Source organism: Vicia villosa, linkage group LG1 (genome assembly GCF_029867415.1).
Source record: "Vicia villosa cultivar HV-30 ecotype Madison, WI linkage group LG1, Vvil1.0, whole genome shotgun sequence".
Lineage (NCBI taxonomy): Eukaryota > Viridiplantae > Streptophyta > Magnoliopsida > Fabales > Fabaceae > Vicia > Vicia villosa.
In genome coordinates, this window is record NC_081180.1 from 214677198 (window position 1) to 214696686 (window position 19489).

At 31.1% G+C, this 19489-nt stretch overlaps 4 protein-coding genes across 4 annotated transcripts; all 4 read right to left on the reverse strand.

The window, feature by feature from the left end:
- Positions 1-2311: 2311 nt before the first annotated feature.
- LOC131594672 (uncharacterized) lies at positions 2312-7117 on the reverse strand. Its single transcript, XM_058866860.1, has 7 exons — positions 6616-7117; positions 6440-6526; positions 5908-6352; positions 4844-5817; positions 3538-4758; positions 3232-3450; positions 2312-3123 (listed from the first exon to the last, which is right to left on the reverse strand). The coding sequence occupies exons 1-7, from the start codon at positions 7115-7117 to the stop codon at positions 2312-2314; spliced, it is 4260 nt and encodes a 1419-aa protein (XP_058722843.1).
- A 955-nt stretch (positions 7118-8072) lies between these two features.
- On the reverse strand, positions 8073-8787 carry LOC131622423 (uncharacterized). Its single transcript, XM_058893456.1, has 3 exons — positions 8626-8787; positions 8484-8540; positions 8073-8397 (listed from the first exon to the last, which is right to left on the reverse strand). The coding sequence occupies exons 1-3, from the start codon at positions 8776-8778 to the stop codon at positions 8224-8226; spliced, it is 384 nt and encodes a 127-aa protein (XP_058749439.1). The 5' UTR covers positions 8779-8787; the 3' UTR covers positions 8073-8223.
- A 1129-nt stretch (positions 8788-9916) lies between these two features.
- LOC131594681 (uncharacterized) lies at positions 9917-12363 on the reverse strand. Its single transcript, XM_058866870.1, has 4 exons — positions 12307-12363; positions 10468-10611; positions 10110-10377; positions 9917-10026 (listed from the first exon to the last, which is right to left on the reverse strand). The coding sequence occupies exons 1-4, from the start codon at positions 12361-12363 to the stop codon at positions 9917-9919; spliced, it is 579 nt and encodes a 192-aa protein (XP_058722853.1).
- Positions 12364-14326: 1963 nt separating this feature from the next.
- On the reverse strand, positions 14327-15910 carry LOC131594688 (nodulin-26-like). Its single transcript, XM_058866882.1, has 5 exons — positions 15881-15910; positions 15552-15776; positions 15255-15452; positions 14626-14687; positions 14327-14504 (listed from the first exon to the last, which is right to left on the reverse strand). The coding sequence occupies exons 1-5, from the start codon at positions 15908-15910 to the stop codon at positions 14327-14329; spliced, it is 693 nt and encodes a 230-aa protein (XP_058722865.1).
- Between the last annotated feature and the right edge of the window lie 3579 nt (positions 15911-19489).

A 19489-nucleotide genomic window follows, 5' to 3' on the forward strand; every position in this document is an offset into this window, starting at 1 on the left:
ATATTGAAACATATATAAGAAATTAAAAAAAGTAATAATGTATGGTTTACAATATATGTATACATGTTACAAAGTATAGTGTTGAATATTATTTTAATTTGTTTTGGTTTTTATGTCCTATAAAATAAAGGTCCATCAAGTTCCACGACCCAAAATGTAAGTGTATACCTATGAGCATATATAAGAAGTTGTAGACAAATGGAAATATCTTGCTCTACTATCACTACAACTTTGGAGATGGTGAAGTGGGGTGTACCATTTGTTCCTTCTCCTTCCAGCAGGTAAGTAGACAATGCATGCTTAAGTAGAAAATTTCTTCTGACATAAAAATAATTCAGATTTCTCTACTTTTGCATGCACTGAAAAACTTGATCTCAATTAGGGATGTATAGTTGATAACTAAGTATTTATTAAAGATTTTTGTTAGATCTGTACTTAGATGACTGCTGTTCTTAACAACAAAAAAAGAATGAATAGTTATATTCGAAATAATTTTGTTATAATTTGTAGAATAATTATACTGTTGTATATAATGTTTAAGTGATCCAGAAAGAGACTCCCTTGAGTGGGCACGTCAAATCATTAAAGAGTTCGACGAAGAGCAATATAAAATGTTAAAAACTCTCATAAACGATGGATTTCTTACTGAAGAGGAATGCATGGCTGATTATAGTGGTGAAGTAAAGTGGAGGAAGCATGTCACAGAATCAAACATGCTTGGACAAAATGCACTGGTAAATATCTTGAAAAATTTAATGTATTTATGTATATATTTGTACAACTCATTTACATATCATGCATGTTATAAATTCTGTAGAATATTCCTATGGAAATATCAAAGACGTGCTTTGGAAAGATGCTGAATGCAATAAGGATGGTAGATCTTGCTGATGGAAAAGGATATCACTGCGTAATTCTTAGGGCCGGAAGGAATGAGTATGAAATACATATTGGGCTTGGATGGTACTCTTTTGCAAGAGAGAAAAAACTTGAATCAGGAGACGTGCTTGAATTCTCAATGATTCCATTTTCAGATCTGATATTTGTTGAGTTAGTGAACAGGAATTGATAATGCTGGTATGTTTTAATACGAAGGTACTGTGTTGGGTTGGTTGTTTTTTATCTTTAGAGTTTGTGTTGGGTTGGATGTTTTTTATTTTTAGAGTTTGTGTTGTGAATGGTATTTGTTTAAGAATATGGATTTTATGTTGACTGTGATTTAGTTTTACCTCTGTTAATTTCTATGAATGATGATGCAAATGTTATATTGTTTGGTAACAAAGTGAATTACGGTGTCGTTGTCATGTTTTATTAAAAAGTGGGTCTTTTTATGATGTAATTCTTTTAGAGCATGTTTCTGTTTCTCTAAGCCTTTAGATTAATGATATATAATTGAAGAATGTGTGAATTGCAAAAAAATAGATATACATGAGTTGCATATATTATATATTGCAACAAAAAAAAAATATTGTGCATCTACAAAAAAATCATAGTATCCTTCTAGATCTTCATTAGAAACCCCCGAACTTGAAATGATTAACGTCCATGGCGTTTAAAACTTCAAAATACTAATTGAATAGAACATTTAAATGTCCAACTATAAATTTTCAAAGACTTCTTTGAAAACGACATTCGTCGTCACCGACAATGGTTGTTTGTCTTTGTCGTGAATTAAAATCTTTAGACCCTTTTTGCTCTTTACTCTTGATACTGCCACATAAAATTGACCATGGCTGAACACGCTTCTTGGCAAATAAATACCGACAAAATCTAAAGGCTGACCTTGAGATTTGTTAATTGTCATAGCGTAGCATACCATTATAGGAAACTGTCTTCTGGTCATTCGGAAGGGCCATGGGGATTGAGTCAGAGTTATGTCCATTCGTGCAATGTATACGACACCACCAATGTTCTTTCCAGAAATAATTTTTGCTTCTATAACATGATCGGCCAATTTGGTAACAATGAGACGTGTCCCATTGCAAAGACCTTCTGCTTGATCAATATTCCTGAGAAGCATTATTGGAGTACCGATCTTCAATTTGATTTTATGATTGGGGACACCGGAAGCTTGCAAGGCATTCAAAAATTCAGGAGTTAAAACATCAAAAGATTCATTGCTGTCACCGTCTGTGGTATCAACTGAATCCGAGCTTAAATACTCTTTCTCTTGACCTGCAGGTTGATAATGTTATTTGTTGTCGTACATAATATTGGGCATGAAAAAATAAAATACACAACGAAATCTTATAAAGAAATGTTGATTACCGGGAACAAATTCTAAAATATACTGATTGATTTGATCAACAGTCTAAATGGTTCCAGCTAATATTGCCCTTGACTGTAGAAAATTCACATTATTGTAATTAACATCAAAATTTGGATAGGTGTTTTCAAATATTGCCTCAAGGGGATCATCAAAGTCAGAGATCAACAAATCTTTAGGAACGTCGATCTCTGCGTAACCATCATTTGGTTCTGATATCTTCCCATCTCCAACAGTTAAAATCCAATCTGAGAAATGTCTTAACTCTGCAGAACTGGTGGATGTTGCTGACTGCTGTAGTCGCATGTTCTTTGTAAGTTTCAAAACCTTGCAGTGATCCCATATGTATGATGAATTTATTGTAGCATGAACTATATCTGAGCGGCTGCCTCTTGGAATAACTGGAAGAATTTGCCTGAAATCACCGTCGAAGACTATTACCTTACCTCCAAATATTTTATTTGATGCTTTGGATCCACCCATGATATCCTTCAGAGTTTTATCCAATGCCTCAAAACAAAATTTGTGACACATTGGAGCCTCGTCCCAGATTATCAACTTTGATAGTTTTAGTAGATCACCTCTATCGATCCCTTTGTTTATGTCGCATGTGGAAGATTCAAGCGTGGGAATCGGAATTTTGAATTTAGAATGCGTCGTCCGGCCACCTGGAAGTAATAGTGAGGCAATTCCAGAAGCAACTGTCAAACATATTTGTTTCTTTGATCTTATATAAGAAGCTAATGTTCTCCACATATAGGTTTTGCCTGTACCGCCGTAACCATAAAGAAAGAACACGCCTCCATTCTGGTTATTCACGGCCATCATGATTTGCTTGAATACATCCCTTTGTTCATCTGTTGGTAATTAGAAGATTATTCTTAAACAATCGTAAGATACTATGCTATGCTACTATTAATTTGGTTTTACATTTATAACAAAATTCAAATGGACAGTGAAGAAACCTGTGAGATTCTGATACAGCATGTTAAATTCTTGAAGTTGTTCATTGGGATTGTAGTTCTGCTCTTCGTAAATAAGCTTGTTGCCAAATTCTTCGGGGACATATCCTTGTGGTTTTGGCATCCCAGGAAAGTCGCTTAGGCTCTTACGGTTCCGTTGTAGTAGCTTTTCTATCTCAATCAATGTCAGATTGTATATTTCTTGTTCTGATAACCTCAAACCTATTTTAACAGAAGTGTGCAATAGAATTATTTAAAAAATGAAGTTAAGGAAGTTGATATCTACTTTTTGCTTCAATGACATGTTACCTCTGTTGTTGGTAATAGTCTGCTGAGAGTAAAGAATTCCATCGGATAGAAGATGCCTTGTTTTGCTCCATACATGCCTTGGTCTGTTAATGCTACTTGACAACAACATGTGGACAAAAAGCAATCTTAAATAATGGCCAGAACCCCACTGAAATGCCTCTGAAATAGCAGCTATAAATTCGCGATCATCCCCAATAAAACCCATTGCAAAACATGCATCACGGAAAGTATCGTACTTGACGTTGTTAACTATTTTCAGTTCTGAATAATTTCGAGGGCCCTTCACATGTGTAAGCATCATTCTGAGAAAGTACAATTCTCCTGTAGTTGGAGGAACCCAAATTAACCTGCCAATTATGTAACCCTTCTGCCTAGGTTTCCACTCTCTCTTCTTTTTGACATATACAAACTTTGAAACAAAATTGCTATAAGTTAACTGTTGAGCTTCGGTGTATTTCTGATTAGCTTCAAACCATGCCGTAAACATCGATTCAGTTACACTTGGTTTCTCAAGAGCATTGGAAACATTGCTGATGCCAGTATAGTAGACTGAATGTTGACCTTCGCAATGGAAGTGTAATCTTTCCACAGCTGGTTTCCTTCCATGAATGGGGAAACCATAAATCCTCCAAGATGCTTCACTTGGAGAAACATACCTACAGTCAATATACTGCTTGATTTCATCAACATCTTGACGCTCGATAGGACATCCATTTTCATTCATGACAATTGCAGCAGTTATTCGATCATAGCCTTTGTTGATGTATTTAAACAAATATTTTATGGATGTGCTTTGATTGCACCATTCCATATTAATTTGAGTTCTAAACTTCAACAATAATTTTGCATTGTAAGGAACAACAAATCTATTGTCAACCTCTATACCATTCCTAATGACAGTGTGACCGTTGTCCCTTCTTCTGTAAACCGGATAACCATCTTGATCGACGACTGTATCAGCCCGAAAGTCTTTAGGAAAGTATTTGGAACATTTACCTTCCTTCATGCATTGCGAATTCCGGTTTGCGTTTCCGCATGGTCCGTGAATCATGTGACTTTTTACCAAGTTATATAAGTCTCCGTCGGTGTCCTTTTTCGGAATTTCGGCAGATATGATACGGTCAATATCAGCAGGTGTTGGATATTTGCTGGATGGATGTAGAAATATCAAAATATGAGCGTGGGGAAGGCCTCTTTTCTGAAACTCAATTGTGTACATATCTACAACAGAAAAAAAAAAGTATGAATAATGATGTTTAAGAATCAAAATAATATATGCCAAGTTTTGAAATGAATCAATACTTACACGCAAGAACTTTGCCCATACAACTTTTTTTAGTCAAATTTGACAGTAACTCATCGAATTTCATCTTAAATATTCTCGTTATGAGGTCCGGCCGATCTGCTGGTGTCAGATTATTAGAAGCAAGTACACGTTTCAATTCCGGCCAGTTTGGATTACACGTAAACGTTATGAATAGATCGGGAAATCCAACATAACTACATATTGCCATTCCATCAAAGTAAAGTTGATCCATGTATCTGCAACTACCAACATACGAAGATGGAAGGACAACTCTTTTCCCTGTGTTTGCACCATCGGTATGTCCATTGGTTCTGACATTTGTTAGATAGTTATACTTTCCAACTCGAAGTTTAGATTGATTTTTTCTTAACCATCGAAGTCTCTCAGATTCCATCATTGTATAACCATCAACCAAAAACTGTTGAAATAACCTTCTTGATCTGATAACTGTTTGGGCCTCATTCTTTCTGGCTTGAATACGAAATGCGAACCACTCTCTAATTGTGAGTCTATTTCTTTTATTTGCTTGCTCCCACGGAACATCCTCATTGTCGGCTACTCCAATCATTGATTCTGAGTTACGTCTATTGTTGGAATCTTGATTGCGATGTCTAATGTTAGGCCTGTAACCATCTTCGCCATAAGGGAAAAGCAATGGATATTGAAATCCCAAATATGATGTATGATATTCATCTATTCTTTGAAGTTGTCCAGTCTGTTTGTGCATTATTATGTCCCTCTTCTTAGCAGTATCAACATCACCAACAATTAGAGCAGCAACTTCGAAAACAGTTGGTTGATTATAAATTCTTCCATCGGTGCGTCGCTCGGAAATAAGACGGAGCTTTAGGTCAGAAACATTGCCTTCGGATAGTATATCCCTTGCCATCTTAAAACTCTGAGCATGAACATTGTGTTGATATAACATAGAAGAGAGTTTTTTCACTATGTCAAGATCTATTCCGTCTTTTGTCCTGCAAAGAATGAAAACAAAAAAATGGTATATGGTCCATATCGCATAAAACAGAGCATATTATTATACATGAAGAAATTAATAAACATACTTGAATCCGTTTACTCTATGCTGTATTTCATGTTCAGTGTCATATATATAGAGTTGTGCAAATCGGGGATTTTGTCCTGGCAATGGTAACATGCTACCTATACAATGACATGATTGTCCTTGAATTCGATAATTTGGAGGACCTCTACCATTGTTAAAACGGTTGTCCATTTTAGCACCCGGAGACGTAAATGCAAACATCATGTTGAAAAGACGTATTTGTTGTTGAAATAGTTTTGATTCAGGGTTTGTTTGGTCAAACAGCAGTTTCTGTAACACCGGTGGAGGTTCTCTCAATAGAGGAATTTGAACTTTACCATCCCCGCAACACATTGTGAACTTAGGATTTAATGTTTGCCGACACTTGGTCTTCCTTTCTAAATACCACATGTTTGCATCACATTTTGGACATTCAAACACTGTATCACCTATGTCGTAAAAATCTCCTAAATGAATGCATAGCTAAGTTAACAGATGAGAGGATGTTTAACAATATAAATTTACTGACAATGATTACATTATTGTTACAAAACCTGATGGTAGTGCATTGACCATTACAGCTTGATTGTCCATATCTTCTTCATCTTCGTCCATAACCATGCTGTCGTCTGAACTCCAACCTATGGAAATTGATACATGCAAAGTTAATTAGAAATTTGTTTAATGTTTAAATTCATTGAGAATGTGCATTACCATAAATAAACCATACTCTCTGACGAATCATCATGCATATTATCCTCTTCGTTGTCATCTTCAAAAAGTTCATTGATTTTGGTAGTATGTAATGGAGAGTTTTTTGAAGATGTAGAACCACATTCACCAACAACGTTATCAAATCTATTCTTTAAATTCGTCCCTCTCATATTGATGTTCCTGCAAGTAAGGACTCTTGGACGTTTTTTATTCAACGAATTTGCAACACTACTGATCACTGAGGAAGCATGAGTTTTCTGCAAAGTTGTTATAACCGAATTGCTGGAACTTGGAATGTTCTGAGAGATGGTAGAAAATGGAATTCTTGCATGAGCATTATCATGTCTACTAATTGGGGTAGTCTTTCCTACATTCTCCTTCTGCAGTCCATTCAATTTCTTTGCTCTCTTGGATTGAAGTTGACGTTTACGATGAAGTCTTGCTTCTGCTGATCTTTTTTTGCTTAACACACTGCTAAACCATTTATCTTCAAGAGCCTTTTGATTCAGATCATCCATATTTCTGCTTATTTGATTTGTTTAGACAGATTTTCGGACAAAGACTTGGTAGGAATATAAAGCCATAATATATGTATGTTTAAGTTATGTGGATATGTAATAATTATAGTAGGAATTGATATTAGCAATGATGCCTTTGTTTGGTCCTATACTTTCATCTGCACGGTTAGCATAGTCATTAATTAATCTCTTTCATACACAATTTTGTTTTGATATTGTAATGATTATCATTCTTGGCATTACACGTTAAGTGTCATTAAACATCCAAAGCATGATAGAAAAGCAATGATGATTGTTTAAAGTGTGAAACAAACTTAACTTGTCTAGTTTCCAAAGCATGTAATAAATGAAATGAGTGAGTAAGTGGCTTGAGTAAAAAAGGGAGATTATTGAAAATATTTCATGAATAAATAAAAACTATTATAAGTTTAGCAACAAAAATAATGGAATAGCAAAAGTTATATTGGTTGATGAGAATATCTGTTTTTGAAAATGTTAATAGGAGCATGATTTAGTAATTCATACAATACTTAAAAAGAACCCTAAATATGCAAGAAGAAAAAAATGGTTCAAATTAAACTTGTATAATGTGATTATTATGATTTTGTAAATAAAATATATAGGTTGATTGTCAGATGGTTAAATTGTTACATAACAAATTTAAATAACAATATATCACCTTCAGCATATATTAGAATCATATTATGTAAACTAATATGATTAAGTAAAAGTACAATTGGATTGGGCATAAATGTAAAAATATCTCACATCCATCTTGTCCAAAAGTGATAAACAAAAGTAGATATAATTTTGAAACAATACAACCCAAAAAAACTGTCATAACACTAAATTCAGACTAAGACATTGAATAAAATTGAACAAAATAATTCCATGGCAATCTCGAAATTGAAATTAAATAAAATGCTTGAATACAAAAACTACATGTTGTCCAAGAGTGAAAGGTTTGTTGGTACAAAATGCAGTACCACAAAGTAAATAAAACAATACATCCCATAAATTTAACAACCAAAAAACAGAAACCATAGGATTATAAGTTCCAGAAAATTAGATATAGGATGCATAAAATAAAAAAGTTGATGAAGTCTTCAAGCATTTGGTTCAATCTTCACTTTTTTGGGTGGTTTGGTTCCTGAATATTGTGTAAGTCCTAAAAGCTGACAATCCGATTCTTCAGCATCAACAGCATGAGAAACACTCTTTGATGGGGTATTGGCCAAACTCTTGTCAGGATCATTTTCTCCAAATGCAGATAAGGACTCCTTCGAATGTAATAAACAGATTTAGTAAAATATGGAATAAAATACATGTTTTGCATGAAAACATTGCAAATTATCAAATAACATACCATGGAAGTATCAACATGATCAGCAACAGCATTTTGAATGGGAGGAAGACTATGAGCCTGTATTATACAATAGGATATTATTAATACAGTTGGATTCCAGTTAATTTAAGATATTCAAGCGGATTACTATAAACTGAAAAACCTCATCAGCAATATAATCCTTTTCAATTTGACTGACAAATTCTTCATCATAAGAAAGCTTCCAAACAGATGCTTGCCCAAAGGTTGGTTGTACTTTAGCTCTCAAAGCCATTTTCTTTTCCAATAACATGTCAAGCTCGTCAGGATAAACCATGGGATCATCTTCACCAGTCTAAAGTTGAAAAAGAATGTTAGAAACTATATATTATACTATTTTACAAAGAAACTAAATTATTAACATACCTCTAACATTGATTTATGCATGCTATCAGCAGATTGTCCTATAATCTGCTCACAGTCGGCATCCCAAAATACAAATCGGAACTTTGATTCACCGTCATAAACATATATATCAACTTTGTACCTATTACATAAATACATATAGGTATAATTTAGTGATCTTAGACAAAAAGGGTTAAAAGGTCATAAATAGAAATAATTACAACAAACAACCTTGGTATGGGTTTGTGAACATTTTCGCCACATACACACTGGTATGGATTGTTCAAATCAGTAGCCTTCACAGAGCACTTTGTGCAACCATAGTAAACCCAACCATGCTTGGATACATAAAATTTCGTGGTAGTTCCAACAGTAACACATAACATGTCCTAAAGATAAAAATAAAAACATTACAAATACATATAGATAATTGGTAATAACTTGAATATACATTTACGAATTTCTGAGTTATACTTGTTTGATTTTGCAGAATTGACTCAAAGGAATGCACTTTGCCTTATGAACAAATTTTTCAAGTGTTGTAAACTGAGATCCACCAGACCAAAGAGACATAGATTTGGCAGATTGCGAAGGCTTTTGGGATTGCTCATTTGCAGGCAACCTGGGAATATTATAATAAATCCATGTTATAAATTGGAATCAACATGCAAAACTAATTGAAATAAAAGACTGCCTAATGTTAATACTTTGACAAAAACTCAGAAATCTCCTGGATGTCTTCGTTGATTAGCAGCTTTGAACCACTCCATGCATTGGATACTGATTGAAGAAAAAAAAAAGTTTACAACATTGTTGAAAAAATGTGATAAGGCAAACAGGAGAAAAAAAAATAAAAACAAACCCTGGGAATCCTTGATCATTGCATGGGTTAGTATGATGACAATAGCACCCGTGTTAGTTGGGTCATTATAATAATCCAAAAACTTAGTACCATAGCTCTCCCATAATGTGCAGTTAATAATGTCACCGCTGAGATGTTAAACCAAAAAGTGGGTTAAGAAAAATTTACATTGAATCATAATAATCGATAAATAAATACTGAAAGAGGATTAAGGGGAACAAATATACCTTAAATCTTTCAGACTGAGGGCCACAAATGTCTTCTTTCCTGGAGTGTTTGATTGCATATTGTTTATCTCATGTACAACACCTATAATATCTGCAAAAGAGATCAAATATGGCAAATGTTATAAGTAAATGGATCCTTATAAGAAGTAAAGCGTGCTTAATGTTTTTTTCTACCTTCAAGTCTGTTAAGATGACATTTGCCTGCATTAATTTCGCAAAACTCTTTGAAATAATACTTCAGAGGAGGAATATTTTGTACATCCATATGTTTCATGGTCGTACCACCAAGGAACACGAATTTCTTCGAATGGTCACACAGCTTCCACTGAAAATCGTTATCAAATACAGTACCGTTGTTGATTATGCAAGTCATATTCTCTTGAATTCTTGATTTCCACTTATCTGTATGATCAGCCCGAATCAAAACTTGAATTCGATCACCCTGACAACAAATGTAAAATATGGTTAATCCCAGAAAACGCTTGCTAATAATGAAAAAATGCAAGATTAAACGAAAATGAAATATTTATACCGCAGCATCCATGATAACCATCTCCAGATGTTCAACACCCTTAATGTTAACAACGCTCCATAGATCAATAATTCGAACAGCCAATCTCCATGTTTCCTTCTTGTCGCTGATGTCTTTTATGCAGTCAAATTTACGACACATATTCTGCAGAAATGGAAAAATAGATAGCTTAAAACAAAACTCGTTTAGAAAAACAACTAACAGTGTGGCATGGAGGATGTATCGCAAAATCTACGTGAAAAAGATAAACCTAATATTGATGGGCGGAAACAGGAGAGGAAGATAAGCCAAATGTAGGGTTTGGAGCCTGAAATCAAAAGCCATAATATATATAGAAGGATGATAGAAGAAGTGAAGTTTTCTTGAGCAACCAAAGAGAAAAAGCGTGCAAAGGGTTTTGCTGTATTCCATGCAGATTTGCACAACTATCTACAAAAGCATGACAATAATATTAATTATGGAAAAGAAATTGGACAATTGAAAAGTAATGCAATGATTATGGGATACATATTTTTAATTAAATTATTAAGGATTATGCAATTACCGTTGTGTCCCCGATTATCACCCTCAAATTGGTGATTAGAGGGTTAATGAGAGGATTTCATATGTATTGTACTTTATTATATTAAAAGTAGATAGGGAAAAATTAAAGTTTGATTTTCTCAAAAGCTCCCTTTAAACTATTTTTATTTTAAGATATTTTGGTAAGCTAATCCAAACACACGTTAGAATTGTACTTGTCAGAGAGAAACTATTTTAGACCTACAACCAGTGGTTAAGTTTTGAACTGATTAATCTCTTGACATAAGAGTATGTTGGGTAAACAACTTAACAAGTACTTAATGAATTAGTGCTTATCATATAAACTTTACCTGTTATCAAATAAAAAAATATGGAAATTGGTCTGTAAGTTATATATGTAAGTTGTATATATATATATATATATATATATATATATATATATATATATATATATATATATATATATATATAAAAGTTATTTTGGATACCTTATTGAAACAATCAAAAAATAGTTTATACATATCACAATTCCTAAAACTTGCGTGGTTTTGTGTTTAAACCTATTAAATAGCCATGAATAAAATGAAAACAACTCAAAATATAAAAACATTAACTAATTGAGGCTAAGATCATTTATTATTTCCAGTAACAAACATAAACTATAGACTCAAATAAACAAGAATTCAAAATATAAAAAATTTCATCGAGATTAAAATGAGTACAACAATTAGTTCTCCGGTTATTAATATATCTTGCTTACAAAAAAAAAAAGAGTACCTAAGATAAAGAAGAGGAATCAAAATAAAGTGTTTGATTTATTTGGATATCAAGCAAGACTTGGAGATAGATGAAATTTACTCCTCAATGTTTCTGAAAAATATAATAAATTACACAATTATCAGTATCTTGTAGTTTTTTAAAATTTACTATAAATACAACAAAAATATAGTAGATCTAGGAAATCTTGTGATTAGAATGACTTATGTCCTCATAATTTTTTTCTAAACTTTAATACAATGACTAAATAAACCTTTAAATATAACTCCCTTCCTTTCTCCTTAAAAATTTAAATTAATAACTCTCTAACAAATGTATAAATGACTTTATTGAACCAGGAATACAACCTAAGAAAACCATCACACCTCTTTTGATCATCAAAACATAGAATTGGATAATTTAGATATTATGGAAGAAAAGCCCAAACTTATGAGAAAAAATGATACATTTATAGAACCGTTGAAAAATTGATGCCATATAAATTAACAACACATTTCATCTGTGAGGATCATTTTTAATTCATTTTACAGTCACACTCACATTTACTTGACTTCTACCATAGTTTATGACAGTTACATAAAGTTGTTTTCTCTGCATATTTTAGTTAGATAGTATTGATTTATATGATGCAATCCAAGGGCGATTTAAACAATTCAAATTGAATTCGTAACTCACAGAGAGAAAATGAAATCAAAGAAAATTCATATTCAATTTCACATGTACTGAACAACTCAAGACTTCACATAAATCTACAACATATAACACAAAAGTATTTAAATCAATAACAAAATGACAGTCTAGCAAAAATGTATTATTGGTAGGAAACACAAATTGTTTTTTCATTCTCTTCATTATCTCTAATAATTAAATTGAATATATTGAAAGAAAGTGGAATTTAATATTTAATATATCATATAATCATTAACACAATATGATAACTAAATATAGAGAAAAAAATAATTTTACATAACTTACTCAATCTCAAGATAATTTCTTAGTGTTCTTGAAAAACTATTTGTAGGTAGATAAAGACTCCCCTCGGTGTCCTTGAAAAAAGTCAATAAATTACTCAATTAACACAAACATTTTATAAAAGAGATAAACAAAAGCATTACCTATCTAAAATCAAAATCTCCAAATCTAAGTTTGTATACAAAATTATATAGATTTGAGTTTATAAAGTACCTTTTAGCTAAGAAAAATGTACGGCAGAGAAGAATGTTCAAGCAGAATAAAAAACAATGGCGGGATCTGAAAAGATACCAAAAGAGGACATGATTGGGATAGTGGAAAAATCGTAACTAAAACTTAAAGAAGAGAACAATTAGGGATTAGGGATTGGAACCCGTGCAGAAATGAAAAACGAAAAATCCATGTTGGAACAATACATATGCTGAATGATTAGGGATTAGGGTTTATGGAATTCATCTTTGTTATATGAAACATCAAAAAATCATATCTGAGTTCCTTTGGATGCAAGATGGTTTGGCTATATGATTTGAAGGAATGAAAGAGAAAAATTATTCTCTGCTGATGATTTGGACAAAAGGGGTAAACGTGAGAGCACGAGAGAAAAAGAAAAATGAAAATAAAAGAGGGAAAGGAGGAATATGAGAGCACGAGAGTTTTTGGGAAAGAAAATATTCCATTTTTCTCGGCTACTTAGCCGTGTTAGTTTTAATTTCTTTAACTTTCTTATCTTTTATCCACGGAAAAAAATAAATGTAGCTAGTAAAAGAAAAATGATATAATCCATCAAGAAAATGCTAATTTCTGTAATTTCTTTTTTAAAGTTCTGTAATTTCTTCTCTTGTGTGAAACAATCAAAGTCATATGATCTACAATATTAATTGTGTCTTATAAAGTTTAGTCGAAAAATTGTTTATAAAATTGTATAAAAGAAAAATGATATCATCTATCAAGAAAATGCTAATTTTTGTATTTTTTTTAAATTGTTGATTTATAAATCATCAACAATTTATTTATAAATAAACGTCATTGCCAGGAGTTGAACCAAATTTCTTCTCTTATGTCAAACAATCAAAGCCATATGATCTCCAATATTAATTGTGTCTTACAAAGTTTAATCGGAAAATTGTTTAAAAATAAAATAAATTGATATTCACATAACATGTATTTCTAAATAGAATGAAAATATTTATAATAATAAGAAATGGTGGAAAGAGAACTACTCCATTCCAAAAATTGTAGTTTTAATAAAATACCATATAATCTCAAGAATAAAAAGGAAAATCAGGTCTATTCCTATTCTCAAAAATAAAAAATCAAAAGTGTTCAAAATTGGAGTTAAAATAGCTTCTAAAATTTAACTTCAATGTCAATCACCTAAATAATATTATGATACAATCAGTGACCATCAGTAACCATAATTATCAATTTAGAATTTAAGTGATGCTCTCTCCAACTCATACAAAATGAAAAATAGAAGAATTATAAACTAGAAAATTAAAATAAAATAAAATAACTTATATTTCAATAAAAAACAAAATAATAAACTACTAATGATCGAGAAAAAAACTAAACCTATCCTAGCAATAATTCATGAAGAGTAGCTTGAGAAAAGCTTGTTTGTAAATATGAAGAAAGTATACGTCAATGAGCCAGCCAAAGTTCCTAATATAGGTGACTCCAAATCTTTATATTCATGGTGCACAATAGTTGAGCTTAATCTTTCTGTTGGATTCATTGATGCTCTTATAGCTGCTCTTGTAAACGGTCTGTCAAATATATTTTCCCTCATTAGCTTAACATTTTGCATAAAAACATGTAACATCTTAATTTTTGTTTAACATTATACTTAATGATCAATAATATTTAATAAGGTTTTAGTATTAATACCCAACAAATAACATGCTTAGAATGATTGTTGTTCCAACTGCAAATCCAACCAATTCACCTATCTGCATAAAAATACAAAATTACAGAAATTAAAATAAAATAAAAATTTGCATGAGTCAATTATATATTTAAACATAATAATTATTAATATAATTATAATTATAATTATAATTATAATTATAATCTATAATAAATGCAAAACATAAGTTTGGTGTAGTCTATTTTACTATCTATTTTACCCTTTATTTATTGTAAATATTTTTAAGAAATAATTAAAGGTAGCAAGTGGAAATTGGTTTTCTTATTTTAAATTAAAAATAACTTATAACTCAATTATACACTTTATAACTTTTTGAATAATACTAATAATAATAATAATAAAATAATAATAATAATCTTTTGTTTTGAAATCTTGGTATCTGGGCTTGCCACCTATAAATCCAAGAGAATCAATCCCAATGTTCACTAGTAAAGGTCTCTAAAAAAAATATTGTTAACACCTAGAAAGATTCAAACTTAAAACCTTAAAAGTAGCACACTCTTTAAACCTAAACCTCAACCACCACTAAACTAACCCTAAGATTAATAATAATAATAACTTCCAATCATTTTTTTTATTAAAAACTTACCGCTCTATTACTTGTGGAGACTCTAGAGAGGATGAGCATAAGAAAGAAAGTGATTATAAATTCCATTAAAAATGCTTGGAGGTTAGAATCAGCCGGAAGACCTATCAAAAAACGACTTTCTTTTTCACCAAATATAAATTTGAGAGCGTCAAATGCGAGTTTTGATCCGATGTGCTGAGCAAGTATATATATTGGCACCTACATGTTGTTGAAAGTAAATTAATATTAATAGCTTAAGAAAAAAAAAATGTAACAATAAACATATTTTCTTATATAAGATTGAGTATTGCAATTCACCTGCGTCTTTGGTATTCTTCTGGCTAATGACTGAGTAATTATCACAACTGGATTAAAATGACCACCAGAGATGTGGCCAAGACAATATACCAATGCCACAACTATAAGTCCCCAAACAATTGCAATTGCAGGAGGTGCCACTCCATTCTCACTCTGAATATTTGTCAATGTGATACCAAATCCTACGAACATAAAGTAAAATGTTCCTACCATCTCTACTACCAACTATATATAAATAAATAAAAAGCACAATCATTTACGTGGTCATGATAAATATATGAGGTATTCATCTACAACAACTGAGATTGTTTAAACATCATAAAAATTACCTTATGCGTAAGAGACACAGGATCTTCCATGCTTCTATCGGTAGCTAAATCTTCACCTATGTTTAATAAAAAATAAGGAAGAATTGAGATATAAATCACCTATTTATAGGGAAACGCAATTTCCTTTTTGCTTATGCCTCAATCTCTTGAACCCTGGTTACTCTCTCTTCAAAGCAAAAAAATAGCAGCATCCTACTAACAACCTAATACAAATGAACGGAACAATATATTATTTAAAATTGGGTTAAATATGTTTTTGGTCCCTACAAATATCTCAATTTTGGCTTTTAGTCCCTATAAAAAATATATTGACTTTTAGTCCCTATAAAATTACTTTTGCACTCAGTTTTGGTCCCTCTACAGGGACCAAAACTGAGTGCAAAAGTAATTTTATAGGGACTAAATGTCAATATATTTTTTATAGGGACTAAAAACCATTTTGGGTAATTTTATAGAGACTAAAAACATATTTAACCCTTTAAAATTTAACAAAAAAAACTGAAAATATATATATATATATATATATATATATATATATATATATATATATATATATATATATATATATATATATATATATATATATATATATATATATATATTAAAAATTCTAAATTCATAAGTTACCCTCTACTATATAAATTTAATATTTTAGTTTTGCATAATCATCTCGTTCTTCAAGCAACTCTTGGACAATAGTTTTCAATTTTCTATTGTACATCAATTTAGTCTTATCTTCATATTAATGATATAATATAATTTATTGTCTAAGAACAAATTTATTTATATAAAGATTATAAATAATTGAACTAAAAATAAATAAGTATTAAAATATGAATAATTTAAAATAATTAATTTAAGGAATTAATATGATTAACTTATTTTAACTTTAAAATAGTTTTATCTGTATTAAATTTTTTTTAAAATATAATTTCTTTTGGAAAGAACACTACAAAAGTGTATCCTTCTCCACACAATGTTGGATGTGAAAGTTTGTTAACAAAGAGATAAATAAGTTCATTAGAGACTTGTTTATTTTGTTGATCATCACAGAGCATTAAATTGGGAAATTCTCAAATAGAGTTGTTTTGATCATAACTGTTAACATATGTTATCATCGTTTATTTTTTAGGATCAAAGACTTAAAATATATACTTCGAAATATACTTTTGCTTTCTTCTTCAAATGGTCTTTCTCTAGAGTTCTAAAATGCATTCTTGCAAAAAAAAAAAAGGTAAATATGTTATTTGATTTTCCATTCTATCTCTTCCTTTTTAGTATGATGCTTTTGAGCATGTGCTATATCTTTTTTGTTCGAAGATGCTTCTTTATATTTATCCTCAAGGTTGAAATCTTTTCTCCTTTGTTCAATTGACTGAAGAATTTCTTTATCTTTTTGTTGTTCTTTGAACATGAGGACTTCTTGTTTGACTGGAACATGGTATGATATGACTGATGATCTTTCAGTTTAGTCCTCTGATTTCATCAGCTTTTATGATTTTCTTCTCTCTTGATTTTCTTGAAATTCATGAAAGTTTTTATCTATAGATTTAAGAGTTGTATAAATATTATAATTCTTAATTCTCTAGACAAATGTTAGTGACAATGATCTAAACATTTTTAGAAAAGAATTTTCTTCGTTTCATGTGTTCATATCCTTTGGCTTGATACTTGGAGAAATTCCATATATCTTTTTAAAAGTATCCTACATTTCCTTGTCGATAAACCATAATTTATAATTTATCTTTGGTCGAAGAAGTTTTTCCACTCCCTCATCATTTATTTGATGAGTAGGGTAAAATAGACCATTGAATAAGTTTATAAAGAAAATATTTAATTTTGAAGAAAAATCGTGTATATAAAAGAAGGAATAATCAATTTTTGCAAGGTGGTGGTGATTTTTAAAAAAGAATCTTGTGTTAGAAGTCATCTTCCTCATGAGACGATTAGTCCTTTAAATAGGAGTTAGACTCTGATGTTACTTGGTAGACTTAAGACTTCACACACAAGAGGGGGGGGGGGGGTGAATTGTGTTGTTTAGAAAAATATTTATTTGGAAAATTTGAAAAAATTTCGAGATTAAAATCAGAGTTTGAAAAGCATTTTTCTATATCTAAGCAGCAGAATATAAAAATAAAGTGCAGAAAATAAAAGAGTTAAGGGAAGAAAAATACCGAGAATTATAGAGGTTCTGTTAAATTAGAAGGACCTACTCCTCTCTCCAAAAAATGATCTTGAGAGTTTCCATTAAATACTTGAGAGCTTTTAGTAGGTGAAACTCATGAACCCCCTTACACAAGGATATGGTGATTGTCCTACAATCATTATAATACAAGACAAAATATATGATCGTTTGTGTCTTCTCCATTGAAATATTGAGATTAAAGTGGCCAAGCTTCATTCCTAACGGTAAATTGAAGCGGTAAATCTTTTCTCCATAAAATATCTAAGATCAATTTGGTTTAACAAGATAATCAATAACCTCTTGAGATTTTAAGAGGCTAATCTTCTAACATATGGTTTTAAACGGGTTAACCATGAACCAAATGGTAACTTCATCAATATTGAAAAACTTCATCCTTCAATTGAACAAGGCTTTATAATAAGCCTTGAGAGAAGTTCAGCAATATTAATGATCTTCAAACTAAATATTAGGAGCTGATCACAGAATCCTCAACCAAAGCTTTTAACAGGTTTAGCTTTCAACCACATATTTTCATCCCTTAATCGATTGTGTTCATCCAAGATGCATAAATAACATTCTTCAAGAATTTATACAATGCTACTGTTGAAATGTTTTATAGATGGATAAAGTATTTTATATCGTCTCCACATGGATTAGTGGGATATGACCGATGTTCCATAGTTACTATAAGTTTTAATGTAGAGTTTATAAGAGTTTCTGTAACACCCCTTTTCTAAACCCCAAATAATACAAATATTCACAGAGTATGATAAAATGCATAAACAAAAGCGTGTCACATGTTATTTTCACCGCAAATGAAAACCTAAAACAAACATACAATATATGCACTAATTAATCATCTTGTAACATAATTCGATACTTCATGCTTTCATACATTATGCATATCCCACGCGGAATAATAAATCTCAATTAATTTGAATGAATATATCTCATACTTTAATCATCTACCAATTCAAAATAACATAATCAACTATGCTATATGAAATCCAATATCTAGGCAACATAGCCTTCAACCACATTTCCAAATTATCATGTCAAATACAAACAAGATAACAATATTCAAACAATAAACATGAGTTCAAATAAAACCCCCAAGTGTTACATGATCAGAGCATATGACTCACTACCTAATCAAAAGGATAAACTCAAAAGCTCGTCGGCTAAATCCTCAGATAAGCTGACTACTCGGCTGAACTTGCACGATGTCATGATGAACATCATTTAAACATAAGGGTGAGAATTCACATCATAATGAATACATAAAATATGTACAATGAATATAGCATACAATAGTATTATCATTCATCACACTTCATACATAGAATAAGTTCCACAACTATCGCACACAACACAAATACGATTACCACATAAGCAAACACATTAATTCAAACAATCACATAAGA